Source organism: Hyperoodon ampullatus (genome assembly GCF_949752795.1).
Source record: "Hyperoodon ampullatus genome assembly, chromosome: 11".
Taxonomy (NCBI): Eukaryota; Metazoa; Chordata; class Mammalia; order Artiodactyla; family Ziphiidae; genus Hyperoodon; species Hyperoodon ampullatus.
The window spans coordinates 9,085,514-9,109,482 of record NC_136924.1 but is presented as its reverse complement, the minus strand read 5'-3'; the positions used below and the strand labels follow the sequence as shown (position 1 = coordinate 9,109,482).

The following is a 23,969-nucleotide window of genomic DNA, read 5'->3' as shown; positions in this document are numbered from 1 at the left end:
AAAAAATAAACCACTACAGTTTTATAATGAGAAATGAACTTTTAGGAGCAAATTGTGTACATACATTTCATATATTTATTCTTTTTGATATACAGCCCAAAGCTCATATTTCCTTATCTTATTGGCTCCATATCTTACAAAATGAATTTCTAAAATCTCCTGGCCCTGGTCTTATCCTTTCTCCTGGTCTTGTCCTTTCTGACAAACGAAAAATGAAAATGCAATGAAAAGATTTATCTTAAAAATTAGAAGTTAATATTCTTGTAGAGGTACACAGGTCAATGGCTAATCCAGTTATACAGTTGTATCATATTTGAAGGGTTGACTCACAGATTTTCAAGAGTGCCAATGGAAGCAATCAGAGGAAAATCACCAGAACTCAAAATAGGGGAAGCAGGTGGTATAAAAAGCTTAACACTACTGGAGTGTTAATGCTTCCACACTTGAAAGATGTGAAGTTCAAATCTCACACAGTTAAAAACCATTTCTTTCACAGTCAGCATGCTAAATGCCTTGAGCAATCCACTTAAGAACCACCAGTCATAGAAGAAAACATTAAGCATGTGAACCGTCCTATCAAAAATTTACTCTGAATATTTCTATTCTAAATATATTCGGGAACAAAGTGAGGTCAACACATACACATACACGCAAATGTGCACACTAGAAAAATCCAACAAAAAGAAATTATGCACTAAAAAACCAACCATACAGAGGCTGAGAGAAAAACAGACTTCTCTGACAGCCAACCTACTAAACTGAATTCAGCATAGAGTATACATCCTTCGAGTAGAGTTAGGATAAATTTACAGGTGAGAATTTTTGTGTTTTGTTGTCAGGAGGTACATGTGACATCTTCTTTGTCAGTTCTTACCTAAATGAGAGTAAGGAATCTAAAGGTCCCTGGTAGCCATTTATGACAAAACTTTTTCATTCCACAAGTTTCTTTCTCAAAAATACAAATTCTAACATTTGGACAAGCTCTTTACTCCAAAAATTGTTATAATAAATTCACTGTGTCTCCTATTTATTGGTTCTTTCACTGTTCTCTCTAACTAGCTCAATGAAATTGGGGAAATCTCTCACAATTGAAGAGCCGTTTTCACAAAACTGAAAATTAAGTCAAAAGATTCCTTCTTTTTTCTGAGAGAATGTGAGGAAAAAGCATCTTGTCAATTTTAAACCTATGTAAGTAAAAGACTTGTTAGTTGCAGGCTGATGGAGGAAAATATATTTTCTAACACTGAGCTAGGATTTCATAAGTAACAGGGATGTGTATAAAAAAAGATCTAGGAATTATCAGAAATAAGAGAATCGAAATGGTAAGATCAAAATAAAGGCAAATGAGGTAATAAATAGCAATGATCATTATCATGGAATTCCCCTGGAAGAATGTAACCTCTCCCTAAAATAAAAGCATGTTACCCACAGACACATATTTTTTAAAGAACAAGGATATATAAATATATATGCAAATTGTGACACTAGTGTCACATCAAAAAAAAAAAAAAAAAAAAAGCTTGAGATTTTTGTTCGTTTTGTTTGTTTTGGTTTGTTTGGTCCAGTCAACATAGTAGGCCTACATAGTTATAAACAAAATATTCTCGAGGCTAGAGTAATACAATTATCCATTTTATTGATAGGCATTTACTTATTTAGGAAAGATACTAAAGAGCACTAGACCAACTGTGAAATCACTTACAAAGTTCTATGAGAGCAGAAACCATATGGACTATTTCCATTTCATCCTACCACCACTATACGCACCCCCCAACTCAGGACCTGTGACTTAAAGTTTTTTTTTTTTTTTTTTTTTTTTTGCACACAGAGGTTATTCTAAACATAGTGACTGCAGACTGCAACAACAAGGCTGTAACTCCAGACTCGTACTCCATGAATACATCGTGGCTTTTTTTTTTTTTTTTTTGCGGTACGCAGGCCTCTCACTGCTGTGGCCTCTTTCATTGTGGAGCACAGGCTCCAGACGCGCAGGCTCAGCAGCCATGGCTCACGGGCCCAGCCGCTCGCGGCACGTGGGATCCTCCCGGACCGGGGCACGAACCTGTGTCCCCTGCATTGGCAGGTGGACTCCCAACCACTGCGCCACCAGGGAAGCCCCATCGTGGCTTTTTGTTCTCAAGATATATTACCAAGATGAAATGGCCTAAATTGCTTATATATTATAATTAAACCCAACAATCACTTTGCATTGAGAAAGCCAAGTAATTTTATATTAAATAGTAAATAGGCTTAAAATGACCTTTGGGATTGGAAGGGCTCAAACTGATAAAATTGAAAGCTACAGCCTTTCTTACTTTCCCATAATCTCGTAGGATTATTCAAAAGCAATGCTTAAGTACACATAGTAAGGGAAATAAACAATGATAGCGAAAGAAGAGAAAAAATGAGGGTGGTTAAAAATTAACCAACATTAGGGCTTCCCTGGTGGCTCAGTGGTTGAGAGTCTGCCTGCCAATGCAGGGGACACGGGTTCGTGTCCCGGTCTGGGAAGATCCCACATGCCGCGGAGCAGCTGGGCCCGTGAGCCATGGCCACTGAGCCTGCGCGTCTGGAGCCTGTGATCCACAAGGGGAGAGGCCACAACAGTGAGAGGCCCGCGTACCGCAAAAAAAAAAAAAAAAAAGACTAAAAAAAAATTAACTTACATTAAAAGAATTTTAATATACCGCATTTCATGCATCTGTAATGAAACCACAATTCTGTAGGTGTTTCATTCTTTTAAGATGAGAAGGTTTTTAATATATATTTGGACAAGGAATGATATCTATATCCACATATCTATATATCTATATCTACATATAGATATATATGCTGGTTTTTAAATGGGTAAAGATAAGCTGTATTGACATAGTGAAGAATGTGCCAGTTTTGGCAATACAGAGGACTGCATACAAAAAGCATTTAAATTTAAATCAGTAAACTACTGGTTCTAACACACTGTGTAATCCTAAACAGATCAATCTAACTCTTTGTAGGTCCTTTTCTTCTCCTGTGTTTCCCACTTAGTAAAGTTCCTTTAGCATTTGTTGTAGAGCTGGTTTCGTGGTGCTGAATTCTCTTAGCTTTTGCTTGTCTGTAAAGCTTTTGATTTCTCCATCAAATCTGAATGAGATCCTTGCCAGGTAGAGTTATCTTGGTTGTAGGTTCTTCCCTTTCATCACTTTAAGTACATCATGTCACTCCCTTCTGGCTTGTAGAGTTTCTGCTGAGAAATCAGCTGTTAACCTTATGGGAGTTCCCTTGTATGTTATTTGTCGTTTTTCCCTTGCTGCTTTGAATAATTTTTCTTTGTCTTTAATTTTTGCCAATTTGATTACTATGTGTCTCAGTGTTTCTCCTTGGCTTTATACTGTATGCGACCCTCTGCACTTCCTGGGCTTGGGTGGCTATTTCCTTTCCCATGTTAGGGAAGTTTTCGACTATAATCTCTTCAAATATTTTCTCGGGTCCTTTCTCTCTCTCTTCTCCTTCTGGGACCTCTATGATGTGAATGTTGTTGCGTTTAATGTTGTCCCAGAGGTCTCTTAGGCTGTCTTCATTTCTTTTCATTCTTTTTTCTTTATTCTGTTCCACAGCAGTGAATTCCACCATTCTGTCTTCCAGGTCACATATCCGTTCTTCTGCCTCAGTTATTCTGCTATTGATTCCTTCTAGTGTAGTTTTCATTTCAGTTATTGTATTGTTCATCTCTGTTTGTTTGTTCTTTAATTCTCCTAGGTCTTTGTTAAACATTTCTTGCATCTTCTCGATCTTTGCCTCCATTGTTTTTCTGAGGTCCTGGATCATCTTCGCTATCATTATTCTGAATTCTTTTTCTGGAAGGTTGCCTATCTCTGCTTCATTTAGTTGTTTTTCTGGGGTTTTATCTTATTCCTTCATCTGGTACATAGCCCTCTGCCTTTTCATCTTGTCTGTCTTCCTATGAATGTGGTTTTTGTTCCACAGGCTGCAGGACTGTAGTTCTTCTTGCTTCTGCTGTCTGCCCTTTGGTGGATGAGGCTGTCTAAGAGGCTTGTGCAGGTTTCCTGATGGGAGGGACTGGTGGTGGGTAGAGCTGGGTGTTGCTCTGGTGGGCAGAGCTCAGTAAGACTTTAATCTACTTGACTGTTGATGGGTGGGGCTGGGTTCCCTCCCTGTTGGTTGTTTGGCCTGAGGTGACCCAACACTGGAGCCTACCTGGGCTCGTTTTTTTTTTTTTTTTTTTTTTTTTTTTTTTTTTTGCAGTATGGGGGCCTCTCACTGTTGTGGTCTCTCCCGTTGCGGAGCACAGGCTCCGGACACGCAGGCACAGCAGCCATGGCTCACAGGCCCAGCCGCTCCGCAGCATGTGGCATCTTCCCGGACCAGGGCACGAACTCGTGTCCCCTGCATCGGCAGGCAGACTCTCAACCACTGCGCCACCAGGGAAGCCCAGTACCTGGGCTCTTTGGTGGGGCTAATGGCAGACTCCGGGAGGGCTCACGCCAAGGAGTACTTCCCAGAACTTCTGCTGCCAGTGTCCTTGTCCCCACGGTGAGCCACAGCCACACCCTGCCTCCACAAGAGACCCTCCAACACTAGCAGGTAGGTCTGGTTCAGTCTCCTATGAGGTCACTGCTCCTTCCCCTGGGTCCCGATGCACACACTACTTTGTGTGTGCCCACCAAGAGTGGAGTCTCTGTTTCCCCCAGTCCTGTCAAAGTCCTGCAGTCAAATCCCACTAGCCTTCAAAGTCTGATTCTCTAGGAATTCCTCCTCCCATTGCCGCACCCCCAGGTTGGGAAACCTGACGTGGGGCTCAGAACCTTCACTCCAGTGGGTGGACTTCTGTGGTATAAGTGTTCTCCAGTCTGTGAGTCACCCACCCAGCAGTTATGGGATTTGATTTTGCTGTGATTGTGCCCCTCCCACTGTCTCATTGTGGCTTCTCCTTTGTCTTTGGAGGTGGGGTATCTTTTTTGGTGAGTTCCAGTGTCTTCCTGTAGATGACTGTCCAGCAGCTAGTTGTGATTCTGGTGTTCTCGCAAGAGGGAGTGAGAGCACGTCCTTCTACTCCGCCATATTGGTTCAGGCTCAGATCAACCTAACGCTTTGAGTGTTAAATTCTAGCTTGTAAAATAAAAGATTATGTTAGGAGGATTTTAAAGATATGAATCTTGCATCTCTAACATTCTATGATTCTAAAAATCACTTACAATTTGAGAAGAAAAGAGTAGAAACTGAGATTCAATAAAGGCCTACAATAGGTGTCAAAATAAAGAATAATTTTGACTAAGTCTAGGGGAAAAATATGTCATGACAGGAAAAGGAGAAGAAACTCTAACCTAAATATGACGATTTCAATTTAAAGGGAATACTCTATAAATGGAATTAAATTAATTGGGCATTAACTAAGCATGCTGTTTCACTTCTGGTTAATGCAGTTAATGATAAAAGATGGATTTTGACTGTGGTTGTTGAGAGATAAGGGGAAATGGACTTCGAGAGAAAATGCAGCAATTCTAGACAGGACAGAACTAAACAGAATCCCCGTTGGTGACTCCAAGGCCATTAGTATGTCAAAACTGTATCTATAGAGAAATCAGATTTATATTGGTAAATACAAAAAGAGCTGCCAGAGAGAACACAAGGAGTGACTTCTGGAGTTTAAAGCCCACAGAAAGGATAATGATTACAACGGAAGGTAAATGGTATGAAACACTAGGTTGGGCATTTGGTCCAATATGCTTTACCTTCATTATCTCAATCAATCCTCAAACTGACACTACCATTACAAGCACCTTATGGATGGGGAAACTGAGGCTTCAGTTAAGTAATTTGCCCAACGTTACTCAGCTGTTAAGTGTCAGAGCCATAATGTGAACCTGGGCTATCTGACTTCACACTATACTGAATCTCCACTGAATCCAACCCATTCTCTCAAAAGGAAACTGAGGTCCACAACTGGCTAGGAGCAATTTTAACAGTTATTGTGTGATTTGGCCTCTTTACATTTCATGTATTTTCATACCTTACTAATTTTAACTGCCACCTAGGTGAAACTTTAATTTTTGTTTATAAAAATGATATATAGTGCCTTTTAACATATGATTTGTACATGCTCGTAAATTCACTTAATTTTGGATGGGACGATACTCCTCAATTATTGTTACTCAATCACCTTGATCCTATGAAATCAAAGAGAATAATGAGAATGTATCTTTTTTTTTTTTGCGGTACACGGGCCTCTCACTGTTGTGGCCTCTCCCGTTGCGGAGCACAGGCTCCGGATGCGCAGGCCCAGTGGCCATGGCTCACGGGCCCAGCCGCTCCACGGCATGTGGGATCCTCCCGGACCAGGGTACGAACCTGTGTCCCCTGCATCGGCAGGCGGACTCTCAACCACTGCGCCACCAGGGAAGCCCGAGAATGTATTTTTAAATAGATTTTTAAGTTTACTTATGAATTATCACAATAAAAACTAAGTCTTATGATAAAATATAGAAAAATATAAGTTGGGAAGCAAGTAATACTCGATAATCAAACTTGTTATTTTCTATTAATACACAAATGCAAAAAAGGCTCATTTGATGTTCAGGGTAAGTCAACTACTGGCATGCAGCATAGAGTGATATGTTTTTCATAAAATGTTCAAGGCAAGGGAAAATGCAAAGGGCTGGAGTGCTGGTTTTTTTTTTTTTTTTTTAAGCAGCTGCAATGAATTGAGTCATTAAAATAATAATAACATTCAAATATAATTGTATTTTTTCATACATATTCCTTTATGTCTCCTAACCTCCAAATAAAAGAAAATAAATAATGTTTGCATATATACATGCAAGTGCTTGGGGGTAGTGGTCTTGAAGGGGTAAATGAATGAGCCGTGAGACAAATGAATACTTGCAGGCTAAATCTAGCCAGACGTTATAATCCATCACTGATCCCTAAAGGGCACCAATAATATGCAAATGTGAGAATTAGAAAACACATTCAAGGCTGTTGATAAACTTGATAGGATAATCAGCACATGTTGACAGACTAATGAAAATGATGAACTGATAGGGCAGCTTATCTCCTGGGCCATTTTTTTTTTCTTGTCAAATGGAGGCTAATCAAAATGTATTAGGAGTTAAAGCCAACACTCAGAGGATTTCACCCATTTGATTAGGAGGTGAACTCATTCTCAGAGAAAATTATAGTTTCGTGAACAACTGAAACTACAAAACCTAGTCAGCTGACAGACCGTCACATAAAATTAAACAGAAGGCAGCCACTATAATTATGGCAGAAATCTGGAATTATAAATTATATTGGGATTCTCCCCTTGCAAATTGTTAGAGGGCTTTGCAGAGTCTGGGCAAAGCGGCTCCCTCCTTCTATAATGGAAAATAAGACAAAGTACTAAGCAATCACCCCAGGGATACACTTATCTTTTGCTGCCTGTGTGTGCTCAGCATCTGTGTAAACACATGAGACACAGATCTCAAGGTACCAGCTGAATTTTCAATCAAATGTATTTACTTAAAATAATTGAATGAATTTTCTCAAATCATTAACTATAGTGAATACCACACTTCCTATTAACAATAAAGATGCCATATGCTGTCTGCTGTCATGGATCTGAGTCCTTTCCTAATTTAAAGAAAGATATCTTCTCTGATAATTGAGGAAAATTGGGAAAAAGTCCTTCCCAAGCATTAGCGTTAAAAATCAAATTATAAACTAAAACCACTGTGCCTCCTCAGACAAAACTAGAGAACACAGTTCTTTCAATATTCATTTTGAAATGAATAACCATCCAGCACTAACACAGAAAGTTAATTCAACTGATAAATCTACATACTCCAGGTACACACTTTATGGACATGTACATTTCACCTGAGAGGATAGATTGATGGTAAAATGTTAGATAGTAAAAGGTGCGGTTTTAATGCACAAGAGGGTAAAGACAAAAGTACATTTAAGGAAGTTAGATTTTACCTTTCAGTAATTATACCAAAGAGAAAAAGAAACAGCAACTAAAACTATTCCAGTGTCCTCTTTAACACGAGCATTAAATCACCCTACTGCTGTCCAGGCTAAATGTCAGGATTCCCAGAGACAGGGAATGAATATAAACCTCTCCCAAATCTTTTTTTTTTTTTTTTTTCCTATTTACTGACCTGTGCCTTGTTCTAGCTCTATTTCTGAATTTTCTGTTATTTAAAAAAAAGTAGAAGTGAGTGTCCTTGCCAGGCATATATTTTCTAGTTTGGGAGGACTTGGGATTTTATATGTGTACTCAAAGCCATACAGCTACTATCAAATGTCTCAAATCACAGAATATAAAAGCATAAAATAATCCTAGAGATCATGTAGTCACATTTAGTTTATATGCACGAGGAAGACCTAGAAATACTAAGCAAATTAACCAAGTTTAATGAAAAAAGAAAATCTGAGTTTGTGATTTGTTGTTCGGAGAAAAAGAAATATTTGATTTGAGGACAAAAGTAACCCCTTATCTGGAAACAGCAGAGTTAATCAATCAGCAGAACATCTTAAACTTTAGGGATTCTTTTCAAGAATCATATACCAAATAGGCAATTTAAAGGTGTGTCCACCATCAAATTAGCTGTGGTAACAATTTCCTATAAGGCTGCCATGGATCAATTGCAGGTAATAGGCAGATTATTTTATTAGGAATTCTAGTTCTTGACCTCTTGTACCTAGAAAAATCAATGGCCTAGCGTACATACTTTCTGATTAATAAGAAAATTAAGCTAATTATTCAATGTAGAAAAAGGAATAATTGTAGTAGGATATTTACACTCTTCACAGTATTGTTTTTACTCTAAAATAATACCCTGAAAAAAACCTCTTGAGATCCAAGCCTTTATCAGTGAAAACCATACAAGTTGGCTCAGTTGCTCACATTTTTTTATAAGCATCAAAACCATGAATCTCTACATCATAGCAATGTTTATTTTTGAGGAGGACATTATGATTAAGAAAATAACATGATCAAAAATTATCACAAATTTGATAAATTCATGAAAATCTACATGTATTTTATTCATCATTTTCAATCTCTAGGGTCTAGCTAACACTCAATACCCACTTCAGTTTTTGAGCTCCTTTTGAACAACTCTGGGATCCAGCCAATTCTTGAAAAATCACTATGTTAACACATTTATTTCTCTTAGAATAAGTATGCTTTGTGAAAATTTGAATGTGACACTCAATTGTGAACAGGGTTTTTGTTAGTGAGGATTAACAATATGATTTATTAGAATTCCATTTAACAGAATTACAGGTTTCAATTTTTCCACAGGCCCCTGAAATACCAATTAAAATATTACTATTTTACTTACCCATCATGTTGTACAAGCTCTGTGGGGCAAACTGCCTTGGCATTTTCTGAATTGCTTCCTTGTATACACTAAGTGCATCCTAATTTAAGAAACAGAAAAAGAGCTAAAGTACAGGGCTATTCACTGAAAATAAAATAACAACACCCTTCCCAAATTAAAATCTTCCATTGTTCTTTCTAAATGGTATTTAGAGGAAAATAATTAAGCCGTCCTTTGATATCATACTGCCTCCATTTCATGAATAAAAATATTCAACCCAGTCCGTGAAGAAGGTCATATAAAAATCAGTTTAACAAGGAGTCAAATGTTACCATTGTTCTCTCAATATAAATTTTTCAGTTCCCATAGATTATGCAATAAAATAACCAGAAGTCACCCACAGTCATCTAAAATCTGTAGGTACTTCAAGTCAGGCGATCAAGTAGGATCTAAATAAAATATCAACTAACGAATCTTCTAGCTACTGAGACCTACTGAGATCATTAAATGCAATTACTTTTAAAATTCTATTTTCACCCTCACGTTGCAGTCTTAATACATCGTGTAAGAGTATGTGTGGGTGTCATCTGAGGAGGGAGGAGCCATACTGAATGGGAGAGAAGAAACCCATGCAGGCAGGCTTCGTGAGAGAGACAGGGAACACAGGACTGGGCCAACCTCCCAACTTCCCATCCAAGACCCTGTCTCCATCACCTTTCCCCTCTCCCCAACTCAAAAACACAATAAAATTAGTTTTCATTGGGTTTTTCTTTTAAAAAGAATGAAAAGAAACGAGTAGGATTTATATCAATCATTTACTCAATACGCAGAGTACAAAAATGTATTTTTTTAACATCAAAAAATGGATATAGATAAAAATAATAATGTGTCTTGAATTGTAAAATCAAAGAGATGGTGAGCAAATAAGCTTGAGCTGCAATGCATGTTATTTCCTTTTCCTGAGGAGTCATAATTACACTGAGAAATTCACAGTGAAGAAATCCATTAAAGTTTTGCTTAAGCAGAGTTTTTTTCCAAAAGAATTTCACCATAAAACTCTTTTAATAAAAACACTTATTAGCTTCTTAAAGGATCAGTGTCCCTACAATGAGATCGTAGGTAGAAAACATTAAGACTAGATCAGAACAAGGGGGAGAAATAAAGCAGGGGTTTTGGCCTGACCTCATAGTGTCCCTGCTCATGATAGAGTTTCCCCAGGTTGTACAGACAGCTGGTGACCGAGCTCTTATGGGCATGAGGGTCCTTTAGGTTTTCGTCAGGGATCTCAGAACACTTCAGGAACGTGCGTCGAGCTTCTTCTGTCTTTCCTTGGTTCATTAGAATAATCCCGGTGTTTAAATACGCAGCTGAGGGGAGACAAGTGGAAATACAAATGTTGAGAAGATGATGTACACGATGGAAACAATAAAGTTATCTTGGGCTTCCCTGGTGGCGCAGTGGTTGAGAGTCCGCCTGCCGATGCAGGGGACGTGCGTTCGTGCCCCGGTCTGGGAAGATCCCACATGCCGCGGAGCGGCTGGGCCCGTAAGCCATGGCCGCTGAGCCTGCGCGTCCGGAGCCTGTGCTCCGCAACAGGAGACGCCACAACAGTGAGAGGCCCACGTACAGCAACAAAAAAAAAAAAAAAAAAAAAAAGTTATCTTCACTTCAGTTTTGTTTCTATGTATTATTTCTGATTTTAAAAGAAAACCAAGAAATAAATACCCAGGGAACAAACGTACAAAAGAACAACAATGTAGTAAGAAGTACAGGTATCACTGAAAAAATCTCTGCCTTCAAGGAGTCAGAATATTTTGAGCTTAATATCTAGAGGAATAAAAGTTATATTTATCTTAACATATTAACATGATAAACAGGCACCAAAATATTAAAATTGAGAGAGATGTAATTGTTAAAGTCTCATAATTTGATTGGCAAGTATTCAGAAATTGAGTTACCATGTTTTTTAATCTGTGAGGCTTTAAGTCACCATCTTCACGAAGGGAGGGAGGGAGGGAGGGATATTTTAAAAGGACTTGAATATTACTTACAAGCCAGCGTAGGCCTGCTCCCGATTGCCAATTTATAATAATGTAGTGCTTCTGCAAACCTGCTGTTCTCTTGTAGAAGTAACCCTCTGCATGAGCAAAACAGAAATTTGGAGACAAGACTGTATGACTATACATAAAATCAAATTTTCATTTTATATTTCAAACATAAAAATGGTTAATGGGGCCATAAAAATGATGAGGTACTATAAAAATAAATTCTAAATAGAAGAAAATGATTACTCAGGAGAGAAAATACTAGAGAGGGATCAGCTGCATTTACGTTGCATTAGAAAGTATTAAGAAGTATTTTCAAAAAGCTCTTTACCCCCCACTGAAATTTCCCTTTTCCAGCAATCTTTTCTCTCCCACTAGAATTACAAACCACCTGGATTTCTCCTTGGAGCACGCACAGTTTTTCATCACTTCAGAAAGGAAACCTGTCTAAGGCCCTGATATACATATATACATTTAAACCTGAGACGCCTCTCCCACTGGCCATATTGTTTGGGAAATATTGGCCCATGACTGCTTGAAAGGCAAAAGGTAATCTGGATCAATAGTATAGAGTTAGAATCTTATCAGATTCCATCAAAGACTGAAGACCAACCACATTGGTATTTCCTTATTATTTGGATTCGGTCAAATAAGCTTAAATTCCAGAACACTGGGCGAATTTCAGTTCACTGTTGTGGGACATGCTTTTGTCTACAGACCCTCAGACTCTGGGCCTCCCTAGAGGCTCCTTTGGCAGTGCGTGGTCACATGGATTATCCCAGCATTTCCAGGCCCTGCCCTCATGACAAGTGAGAATCAATTATAATCATGCCTGTGAAAATACAGTGTCAAGGAACTGGACTGAGTTCTGAAAGTTCTCACAGAGGGCTTTCTGGCCTATCCCTATTCTCGTATAATCAGCAAGTGTCTTACAGACATTTGGCACCTCTCTTGGACCCGAGTACTACTGTCATCAACCTCAAATTGCAGATTCCATTTGCCAGCTCCTGAGGCCTCCAAAAGGTGGTAAAATGGAGGTTTGCAAAATGAGAAGGCCACTGATAAAAACTTATCATTTTGTAGAGTATTTTAAAAGACTCAGCTTTTTACTTAATGGGCATGATTGAAAAATAATGAAGTAAATCATTCTGAAATTAAAGTTTGCTCACTGTCATTAGCATATATTAACCTCATTATTCCTATTATTTGTTAAAAGAGCCATTTGAATAAATCAAACTGTTCCAAACCACATTAACAGTTACATATACACAGAAATGCACATATCTGTAGAAAATTTAGAGCAACAGTTTGATAATGAAATTGATATGCTTTGCTGTTAAGTGTACTTTTCAGTTGCTAGGAACAAGGAAAAACAAAGCTTCCGGCGGTATTCAAGAGTCTGTGAAAAAGTTCAGTTATCTTTAAAAGCAAGTAAAACTGATAAAGAGAAAGAACACTCACATACTTTCCAAAAGGGAATAATATTCTTTATAAAAATAATTTTGACAAAATGCTTTCCAGTTAGCTAAGCTCATACACATTATCTCATTTCAGAAACATATCTACAACCTTAATTGTCTTTGTCACTTTCCTTTGAGGTTCAGATAAAGAGGTGTTTCTTCTTTGATACAAGGCCAATGTCATCAGAGGAGAAATCCATCTTAATCCGAGTCTTTCTACTTTCCTTAGGAACTAAAGTCCTTCCATGAGCCCCTTTTTATCCAATATCTTCAATCTTTTTCCCCATTGCAATTTCCTTTCCCTTAAGACTACAAAAATGTTTGTGTGCCTCTTAGCATAGAGAGGAAGATAAAACCCTACCACCTTATCATTCCTGCATCCACCTCTTAACTACCTCTTACTGTCATTCTTCCCCTCAAAGTCAGATTTCCTCTAAGAATAGTCTGTGGTGCACGTGTCCAATGACTCAAATCCCATTTACCCCTAAATCCAGTTTAGGCTCTTTCCCAGAATTCTGCTGAAATGTCATAATCGAATTTCCACTAATTATCAAACTCCCAAAATAGTTTGCTTATATGAATCACCTACTCAACTGTAGCATCTGTGACTATTAAACCCATCTTCCTTCCTGAAACTCTTGTGTTTCCTCGGCTTCTGGAAAACCAGTCTTCCTTATTCTCTATCCCTGAGACTATCCTTCCAAGAATGAAGAAAAGTGTATCTTTATTCATATATTCCTTTAAAAGAAGTTGGTATTTCCCAGGTCTTTGTCTTTTTCTCCTTTTCTTGGTAAGTACTGTCTCTGCATGACAACATGCATACATGCAGCTCATATGCTGACTGTTCTCAATTCTAAACTAGTGATCTCTCTCCTGACATCCAGATCTGTTGAAAATTCAACAGCTTACTCAACCTCATCAATCTAGGTGCTTATTAGCTGGAATTTCAAAACCAACACATCCAAAAATTGAAAGCAATATTTCCCACTCAAAAATAAAGAGATAAATGAAAGAGATAAAAGAAGAAAAAAAATCTTTCCTCAAAAATCTTTCCTTTACATCAGTTGCTAAAATCAGAAACCTGGTTATCACTCATGACTTTAAAATCCCAGGTTTAAGAAGTCTCCAAAGCCTACCAATTCTTATTTTATTTTCTAAGGCTCTTTACTCTGGCCCCTCAAGGGTCACTTTTACAGATCTGGCAGAGCCCTTTTTACCTTTCCTGTCACCTAAATAACTGCAATCGCCCACTAATTAGTCTGCACATAATTACATTTCTAAAGGACAAATATGCTGTTAGGCTAGACAAAAAGAACATGAGGAGATGAATGCATATCTTTGAAACTGTACCTAAAGCCCATAAACCTTGAAAATGATGTATTCAGCCTCATGGGCTCCCCAATACTGATGTATTACAGTCCTGTCATTTTCCACCTCATAAAATACAGCATGATAACCACACCTAGACAATTCTGTCCAGCCTGCCTCATTCTTTGGAAGAAACTAGTCACACAGAGGGATGGAGCAAGCCAAGTCTCCAGGATTATATATAAAGTGGCTCTTTGAATTAGAGAGCATCATCCTCTGTATCATCTGAATAAAGTTAGCAATGGAGTGAGTCCAAGTTAGACGGCTATTGTGACCAATTTCTCATGGCTAAGGATTTAATTGAGCATCAACTATGCTCTAGTATGCACACTGCAAATGTGAACAAGACAGATGCACTCTCCTGGGGATGCACGATCTATTGAGGGAGACAAATAAGAAAATAAATGGTGTGGAAAATTACTATGATAGGGCACAGAGAAGCAACACCACTCTAGCTCAGGAATGGACAAAGGAAGGTTCACGGAGTCCAAGTGCCATTGGGCAGAGGCTTGAAAGTAAGCAGCAGTTAGCCAGCAGTAAAGAGTGTCATCATCAGCCCCATGTTACTACACAGGAAGAAAGCGAGGTCCACGGAGAATTTACCAACTAACCCTAGGTTTTATGGTTAATAAGAGGCAAAGCCAGGACTGGAACACAGTTTCTTTGATACTAAATCCCATGCTCTTTCTAAAAGAAAAAAAGAAGAGGAGAGAGAAGATAATTCAAGTCTAGATGCATATATACTAGGTTATGTTTCCTTTTGCTCTAAAATTCTTCAGATTTTGGATAATATGAATTTGAATTAATGCTCTGAAAAGGAATCCAAATGCCATTTTGACAGTTCAGGATGAATTTGGGTCAATTCTAGCACTGTAACAACGAGGCTTCTATTACTGCAGTTTTCCACATTTATAGAACCCATTCTTTATTTTACTGAAGACTGGATAGAAGGATAGAAACCCTTCACGTTGTAATAGTTGTGGTTGTAATAATAAGAGCAACAACAACAGCTAAACCCATTTGGCACTTACAGTGTTACATATATTAACTTAATTTACATATATTAACTTATTACTCATCAATAATCTTATGAGGTAGGTTATTATTACAAGTCTCATTTTACAGATGATGAAGCTGGGGCAAGTAAAAGTTCTGCAACATACCAGAGGACACACAACTAGCAAGAAGTGTGCCACAGTTCAAGCCCAGCAATCCGATTGTAAAGGAGGATCTGTATTTTAATAGACCATTCATACCAAAGGCTTTTCCACAGCTGTTTAAAATTGATGACACAGTTTGTTTACATGCTGATCATGTCAATAAAATCTTCTGGTTTCTGTGTATATTAGAAACAACACATTTTTTAAAAAATAATATCAGCTGTTATTCTTTTTTTTTTTTTTTTTAAGATGTTGCGGGTAGGAGTTTATTATGTATTTATTTATTTATTTATTTATTTGCTGTGTTGGGTCTTCGTTTCTGTGCGAGGGCTTTCTCTAGTTGTGGCAAGCGGGGGCCACTCTTCATCGCGGTGCGTGGGCCTCTCACTATGGCGGCCTCTCTTGTTGCGGAGCACAGGCTCTAGACGCGCAGGCTCAGTAGTTGTGGTTCACGGGCCTAGTTGCTCTGTGGCATGTGGGATCCTCCCAGACCAGGGCTCAAACCCGTGTCCCCTGCATTAGCAGGCAGATTCTCAAACACTGCGCCACAAGGGAAGCTGACAACAACACATTTTAATATACCATCAAGCTAGAATCTAATAAGAAATAGTTTTATTCATATTATGTGAAGTTGCTTTACAATTAAGGAAACGGGCCCATGCTATACATTAATGGGAATTCAAAGTGTCTTTTGGGGGAGAAATTGAAAAAATTGTTATTGATCTCTAAATAATAAATGGTTGGGTCACTTTTATGTATCTGTGTGTAGGTGGATATATTATAGTGTATTTTAATAGATTCAAATCTTTTACTTCTCATATTTCTCTCCCAGTGATTTATCTTTCAGAACCACAGTCACTGAAATTAAGCAGCCAGTGAAGAATACAAATTGGAGAAACAGAAAGAATAAATACTTGTTATAGTCAAAGGAAGAAAACACATCTGGATACAAAAAGTACTATTCACTGTAACACTTAAATTCCAGAAGACCACTTTACTTCAAGAAAAAAACAACAAAATGCCCTCCCTTAAATCCTTTCAGCTTTTTTTTTTTTAACCTGATTTTGACCATTTTCTAGGAATTACCATTAAGTGTGTAGAATTTCTTTTTCTTGTAAAAGTTTTGCCCATCTTTACCCCAATCTCCCCTAACAACCCTTTCTCTAAAATACCATTAAAAAAAAAAATCACAATACTCCAGATACTTGACAAATGAAAACCAGTCAAACCCATGGTAACAGTGGATGGACAGAGTTCAATGCAAACATTAAGTGTAAACAGGCAGACAAATCCCCACCTGATTCTAAATATTGACAGAGACAGAAGGGGAGCATTTTTCAGTACAATGTTTCTCAACCAGGGGTGACTTTGTCTCCCAGGGGACACTGGGCAATGTTTGGAGACGTTTATGGTTGTCACAACTGGGTGGATGCTATTGGCATCTAGTGGGTAGAGGCCAGGTATGCCATTAAATATGTAAACATGTTAGAAGACACAAGACAGCCCACCAAAGCAAAGATTTATCTGGCACACAAGACAGCCCCCCAAAGCAAAGATGTATCTGGCCCCCAATGTCAATAGTGCTGAGGTTAAGAAACCACATTTAGCATTTCATACATACTAACTGCAACACCTTTGTTCAGAACATAAGGTTCTCATGTCCTTGCCAACCACATACATGAACTATGTAAAGAATATAGAATGTAAAAAAGCAAACTACAGGGAATAAATTATTTTTTTCAATAAAAATCTAATCTATGATCATTTCTACTTTTTATTTAAAAAGGCAAAAAAAAAATAAATTTTCTAGATTATTTTAAAAAGCATGCCCTTCCCCACTGCTGTCAGTACATACAAACAAAATGTCAGTGGCTCTTTGTAGGAGGTTGCCCTCAATACAGAACTGTCAAAACATACAAATCTTCAAGTAAAGCTACCTTTTGCCTCAATTTCAAACAAAGGTCTTTAAAAATCGTTGAAATCCGACATGTTCGAAAATTGGTATTAATAAAGCACATCAGCAGAAGTATACTTTTCAAGAATATGTATGGCAGTAAACAGAAGAAAAGTATAGTTTTCAAGAATATGAATTGCAGTAAACTAAGCGGACATTTACTCAGAACATGGGTGAAACAGGATGCGGTTTACAGAGCCATGAGCTGTTAAGACTAGGGAAATACTAAAGGATAGTAGCTTTGTTTCTTTTTTCAATTTCATTAAAGCATAATTTGTGGCACTCGTACACCATATTAAACATTAAGAATAAGATTACCAAACAATAGGTAAATATTTTTTGAATGAACTATCTCATGAAGACAGACGATCAAGCACTCATAATACAGTGTAAATGAAGCCTAAAGTGTTCTGGGAACCCACAAAAGGGATACTTTTCCACGATGACAGGTCAGGTGAGGTTTGTAAGGAAGGCAAGCATGCAGGGAATGGAGTTCCAGACAGATCAGGCCACCATGCTTATGAAAACTCAAAGTTACAGAGGATAGCATTTTAATCTACCAGTAGCAGTAACGGCAAGCTTCATGGAAATTAAATGACGATCTATGTTAGAAGCCTTTTGGAAACTGAAAAGCTAAAACAACTTAAAATTAAGATTATATTATTGAGAATATTTCAGTAATAAGTTGTCTGGTTATTCCCTGGGCAAAAATTCTTAGTCATCAAAATAAATCAGATAGCTTAATGTTTACAGGCAATGGTTCACAAAATAATTGAAAAACCCTAAGGTCCAAATACTAACAAAAACATCATGTTCATGTTAAATTGAGACTTTTTTTCTGAATTTTATTTTGTTTGATTATCCTTTAACACATGTAGGTACTCTGAAACTAAGATTTCTTTCCTCAGAGATAAGACATTATATGTTTTAGATGTTCAATGTTTTCCTAAGGTATTCATGCCTCTGAAATTTCCCAACTGAAATTAATTGGCATTGGCTTGGCATCATATTCAAACTTTGCATTAATTCAAATTTAATAATTGATTTTGCTAATTTAGCTAATGACTAATAATGAGATTTTATATAATCTAATTGTGAAATGGCATTACAGTTGCAATTCTTCTGTTTTTCCAAGATTAATGCCTAGTTTTAGTCTATGTTCATAATAGGATATTTGGAAACATAAATCGTTAATCTCTATTATCAGACAGAAGTGATAATTAACAGCATGTCAAACTCATAACACACAAATGCCCCCAAATCTTGCTTGATAAAATAGGTATCACGCAAAAATCTCAAGTGACTATCCCAGCAGTAAATGGAATGAAACTCAAAGTCCTTTTTAAAAACAGAAGCTGTAAGTAAAATGAATAAATTACTACTACTTGAATCAACTGCAGTAATGCCAAGGTTTAGGGTGACTCAAGAGCTTAGAAATTAAGTATCTAATATGCACAAGCCACTGAATACATACAAAGAACCAGAATCAATCAGCACAGGAGTGTTGGTCATGTGACTAAATTCTATCCAATGAAATGAAAGCACAGTAGCCAGAGGACCTCTAGGAAAAGTCCTCAAAGAGGAGGGAGCATGTTCTCCCTTACCCTTCCTCTGTCCTGCTGACTATAGGTGGAGGCCCAGTTCTGAGGATGGTAGAGAAAAGCCCTGTTCTGAAGATAGTAGAGAGCAAACTGAAAGGAGCCCAGGAAACTGAGCCCTTTATAAAAATTTCCCATGACACTGGGACTGCACACCTCTGGACTTCTCTGTACAGAGAATACAATTTTAATTAGTTTAAGCTAATGTTATTTGGGATTTCTTATCACTTACTTTCTTATCTCTTCTCTATTGATAAAAAAGCACATGTAAATGACCCAATTTCGTTCCTTTTTATGGCCAAGTAATATTCCATTGGGTCATTTGTAGAGATGTGCATGGATCTAGAGACTGTCATACAGAGTGAAGTAGGTCAGAAAGAGAAAAACAAATATTGTATATTAATGCATGTATGTGGAACCTAGAAAAATGGTACAGATGAACCAGTTTGCAGGGCAGAAATAGAGACACAGATGTGGAGAACAAACATATGGACACCAAGGGGGGAAAGTGGCAGGGGGTGGTGGTGTGATGAATTGGGAGTTTGGGATTGACATATATACATTAATATGTATAAAATGGATAACTAATAAGAAGCTGCTGTATAAAAAAATAAATAAAATAAAATTTTAAAATTAAAAAAATATATAAATATATACATAATATATATATAATAAATATATATATAACATATATGCATATATTATATATATATTTGATTATATATAATTAAATATATATATATAAAAGCACATGCATTGTTTTGTTTAGTTTTTCTTTTGTTTTTTTAAAAACTAAAATATGTAATATCAAGTATGGCTCTTATAGAGAATTTTAAGGAAAACTTCTATTAATTATATTTGAATGAATACAAAGTATGTGTTGTCTGGTTTTGAGTGATAACCAGATGACGCAATTTGCCAAGTATGAAATTTGCAATTAAAATATTCAATTAAACTTATATAATTTTAGAGTGCAATAGGGGCATGAAATTGGAACTCTTAAATTAAATGTCTAGACATCAGAGTGGTCAGAGTTATCACTCTTTGCCCAAAAGAGTGATGACATTAGTAGCATTTTTAATATAAAAGCATTTTAGTTAATCCTCTCAATCCTCAAATAACTAGAAAGAAGCAGATTCATAGGAATTATCACATGAAATAGAAATAGGTAGGATTTTAATCTCAGGAAAAAGATATAAGTGAGATATAAGTGATTGAATTTGAGTTCCATGGGAGATCCCAGAGACAAAGTTATATAAATTTTCTGGTCTCACATGGCACATCTATGGCTTTCAGGTCACCCTAGGATAATAGATTTTGTATTTGAGGACCACGCAAAAGAATTCTCTCTACTCATATATTTTTTCTCAAATCATAAACTCAACTTTCCTTCTCTCCTTTTCTTTTAATTAAACTAGAAAAGCACTAAGAGAGAAAGGGAATATAAATAGTTAACTTTTTACTTAAAACACACAATTTCAATTTATTAGAATAATAATATGTGTGTTACAAAAAGCATAATTTAATTGGATACTAATTTTAAACTACTGCTAAGTTATTATACATGATAATTATATACTGTATGTACTCTGAGCGAAATAAAAAGATGTCACTTCTTGAAAAGGTTAAATCCCACTGAGCTGAGTAATGAGCAAGTTGTTTCCCCACTCCATACTTTTATTGCATGAAGAAGAATGGAAATGGAGATGGAGCAAAAGACAACAATCATGTGACGTGAACTAGACAGATGCGCACACATGATTCTATTACATAGCTCCCCAAAGCTGAAACCCGTTTCACTGGTTATCACTTCTAAGTGTCACAGAACTGCCAAGTAATACAGTTTCAGAAAATACAGTTAAGTCTCCTCTCTGGTATCTTTCTTTTGACACAGACCTGTTTATTTGTTCTAAATTGGATTTTGTTTAGACTTTGACAACTGAATGAAGTACAGTAATGACATGCTATTTCATAAAGATGATTATTTTTTATTCTAACCTATCAAATATGAGGCAGTAGGCATCCAATCAAAAAACTGTTTTTATATTTCCAACACATTACTAAAAACCTCATCAATTCATATTAGGGGGAAAAAGAACAAGTTGTAGCTTTTATATTTTAAAATTAGTTTTTGCTTAGGGTCTAAAGAAAGAGAAATGTATCCTCACTATAGTACCAGGTCTGAAAAATAAATGAAGGCTCAGTTAAATGGAGCATTCATTACGAAGATACTTCTTCTGAGTTAGAGCCTGGACTATGATATCTAAATAAGCCTTTATCCCATATAAGTCCACTTCTACTCTGTAACAGGTCCTGAACAAAATGCTTCATGATTATTATCTTATGTAATTCTCTCAATAAACCTATAAAGGTATAATCCCCATTTTACAAATAAGGAGCCCCAAAATCAGAATGGCTACTCAAATCCACATAGCTAATTTTGTTGGATCTGGGATACACAGACTACATTGTATATTAATATATGAATAATTCACTTTATACCTGTCTTCCGAATATATAATTACGGCTATATTTTCCTCTACATGTCATACAATAATAATAGGTGTGAATATACTTTCCTAGTTAAAAAACAGTACTTAATAGGAAGAAAGAGAATTAACACTCGATGTGTGTTTTCCATATTATTTCTTTTCATAATTAAAATTAGCAATTTCAAATATTATTACTCTTTTTACTTTAGAGATATAAAAACATCAGAGATAGAAATTAAACAACTTGCCCATGATAACACAACTGGAAAGTCTTAAGATAAGACTCAAATTCAGAGCTGCCAGGCTTCAAGTCACATGTCTTTCCATGTCTTTCCCATATTAGTCCACTGGGAATATGTACCTGTTCTTAGTTTAAGCATTTATAATTGCCCTCTCTCTCCTGCTCATACACCCAGTGCTTTTCCATTTTCGGTATCAACAAACTTCTCTTCTCTCTTTTTGTATTTATACATGCCCATCCCAATATATAAACATCTTGGATTTGCTTCAAAGGTGGGTAAACTACAGCCTCCAATGCCAAGTCAACTTCACCAAGAAATGCATCATAACCAATATACTTGGTGTGATAGTTCATTTTATGTGTCAATTTCATTGGATCATAGGATACCCAGAACACTAGTTAAACATTATTTCTGAGTATGTCTGTGGAGATGTTTCAGGAAGATTAGTATTGTATTCAGCTGACAGAGTAAAGCATACTGACTTTCCCATTGTAGGTGGGCATCATCCAATCTGTTGAGGGTCTGAATAGAACAAAAAAGGGAATAGGAAGATTTCTTTCTCTCTGTCTCAGCTGGGACACTGATCTGCCCTCAGTAATCCTGGTTCTCAGGCTTACAGACTCAGACTGGAATTTACACCAGGCTCTTGGTCTTTGAGTCACACCAGCATCCTTCCTGGGCCTCCAGCTTGCAGAGGGCAGATCGTGAGACTTTTCAACCTTCATAATTTCATAAATCAATGACTTACAATAAATCTCTTTACTATATACATACACACACATACACACACACACACACACGCACACACACACACTATCGGTTCTGTTTCTCTGGAGACTCTGATTAATGCAACTTATAAAGGGGTTTCCCTGAGTTATTCTTGCACCCAAGACCTACTTCTCTTAATGGAAGAGTTTACCAGTGAGTGTAAGCAATATCCTCACACAAGAGAGCTGTGAGCTGTTAGAAACTGAATGAAATTAACAGCTAACAAACTCTTTAGCTTTTATCATTACACAATTATATCAAGTTTCCAGGAACTTTATTTAATCCTTGCTACAACATTAGGTGATATCAGAGCCCAATTTTGCAGGTGAAGAATAAGGATTAAGCAATTTGACCAAGTTCAGGACCAATAAATGGGAGATCTGAATCCAAGTCTGTTTAATGCCAAAACCCATGCCCTTAATATTTCACAAAGCTGCCTCCATGGTGTGAAATTTTTTAAAAAATGAAACTTTTCCCTTTTCCCCACTCCTTTTCTCCTCACAAAAACAAATGTTATTCAGGTAGGTCTACATATATTTTCTGGGACCATAGTCAAATCTCTTTCAAATATTTCCTCATTCTCTAAGAGAATTCTGTGATTTAAAGCAAGCAAAATTAAGAACTAAAGCATACCTAACACAAATTAAAGGCATTGACCACCAGTGATGGAACTTTAAACCTATATACAGATTGCTTTTATTCTTTGCTATTTACAGGGGCTATCCAAAATCGATGACTAATTATTATGTCATTTTTTGAAGGAGAGACATTTATCAGTTGGATGGTGTACAATCACTGTGGAGGATCCCCAAGCTGGGATACAGGAGTGGGCCAAAGCTTGACCTGCTCAGTAAAAGTCAATGGAATTAGACTTTTGATTTGTTCATTCATTCATTCAAAATATATTTTGAAAGTGCCATTATAGAGATTTTAATGACTGGCAGAAAAGAGAGATAATTTAAAAAGCAGGAACAAAGTTGTGTACAGGGTACCATGATACAGTCTGATGCACTGTGGAAGTCCACAGAAGGAAACCTAACTTAAAACTAGTTTGTTCAGGCACTGGGAAAAAAAAAAAAAAAATAACGAACATTTGTGAATTCCACAGGAATCAACACACTCAAAAAAATATTACCAAAAAAGAAAAAAAAATCAGGGCCTGATTCCATCACAGATATGGTTATAATTTGGGTTAGAGATGTTCCCATGGGCACACAGTGATTTAGTGCAATGCACTCACCTTTAACATAAATATTCAACAAAGTGGGTGTTTTCTTTGTCCCTTAACAGCAGGTCTCCAACAAAAGTCTGCTGTTGAAGCAATAAATTATGAAAGAGGAAAAGGTATCATGTATCTCACAGACCAGCAGGAATAGGTGTTAGGTCAAACCAGCAGTTTCTAACTTAAGAACAGGCATGAGCAGTTCCAAAAATGAAAGTCTTAGTCTATCTCTTTTGGCCTGGAATAGATTTTACAGCCTAGAAACAATTCACTCATGGGCTTATCCTGCAGTACTTGAAGAATTGAAAGAAAACACCATTTATAACAATGTTCCTAAAACTGCCCTTGCAGG

The 23,969-nt window shown here is 36.9% G+C and overlaps 1 protein-coding gene across 1 annotated transcript in view; it reads right to left on the bottom strand.

Moving 5' to 3' along the window:
- TMTC2 (transmembrane O-mannosyltransferase targeting cadherins 2) overlaps nucleotides 1-23,969 on the bottom strand; it is a gene marked incomplete at both ends in the record, with an annotated part of 412,037 nt that overhangs the window by 128,464 nt on the left and 259,604 nt on the right. Inside the window, 3 exons of the mRNA XM_079715466.1 lie at nucleotides 9,330-9,408; nucleotides 10,491-10,675; nucleotides 11,360-11,445. Coding sequence (XP_079571592.1) covers nucleotides 9,330-9,408; nucleotides 10,491-10,675; nucleotides 11,360-11,445 — 350 coding nt within the window. The remainder of the gene's footprint in view (nucleotides 1-9,329; nucleotides 9,409-10,490; nucleotides 10,676-11,359; nucleotides 11,446-23,969) is intronic.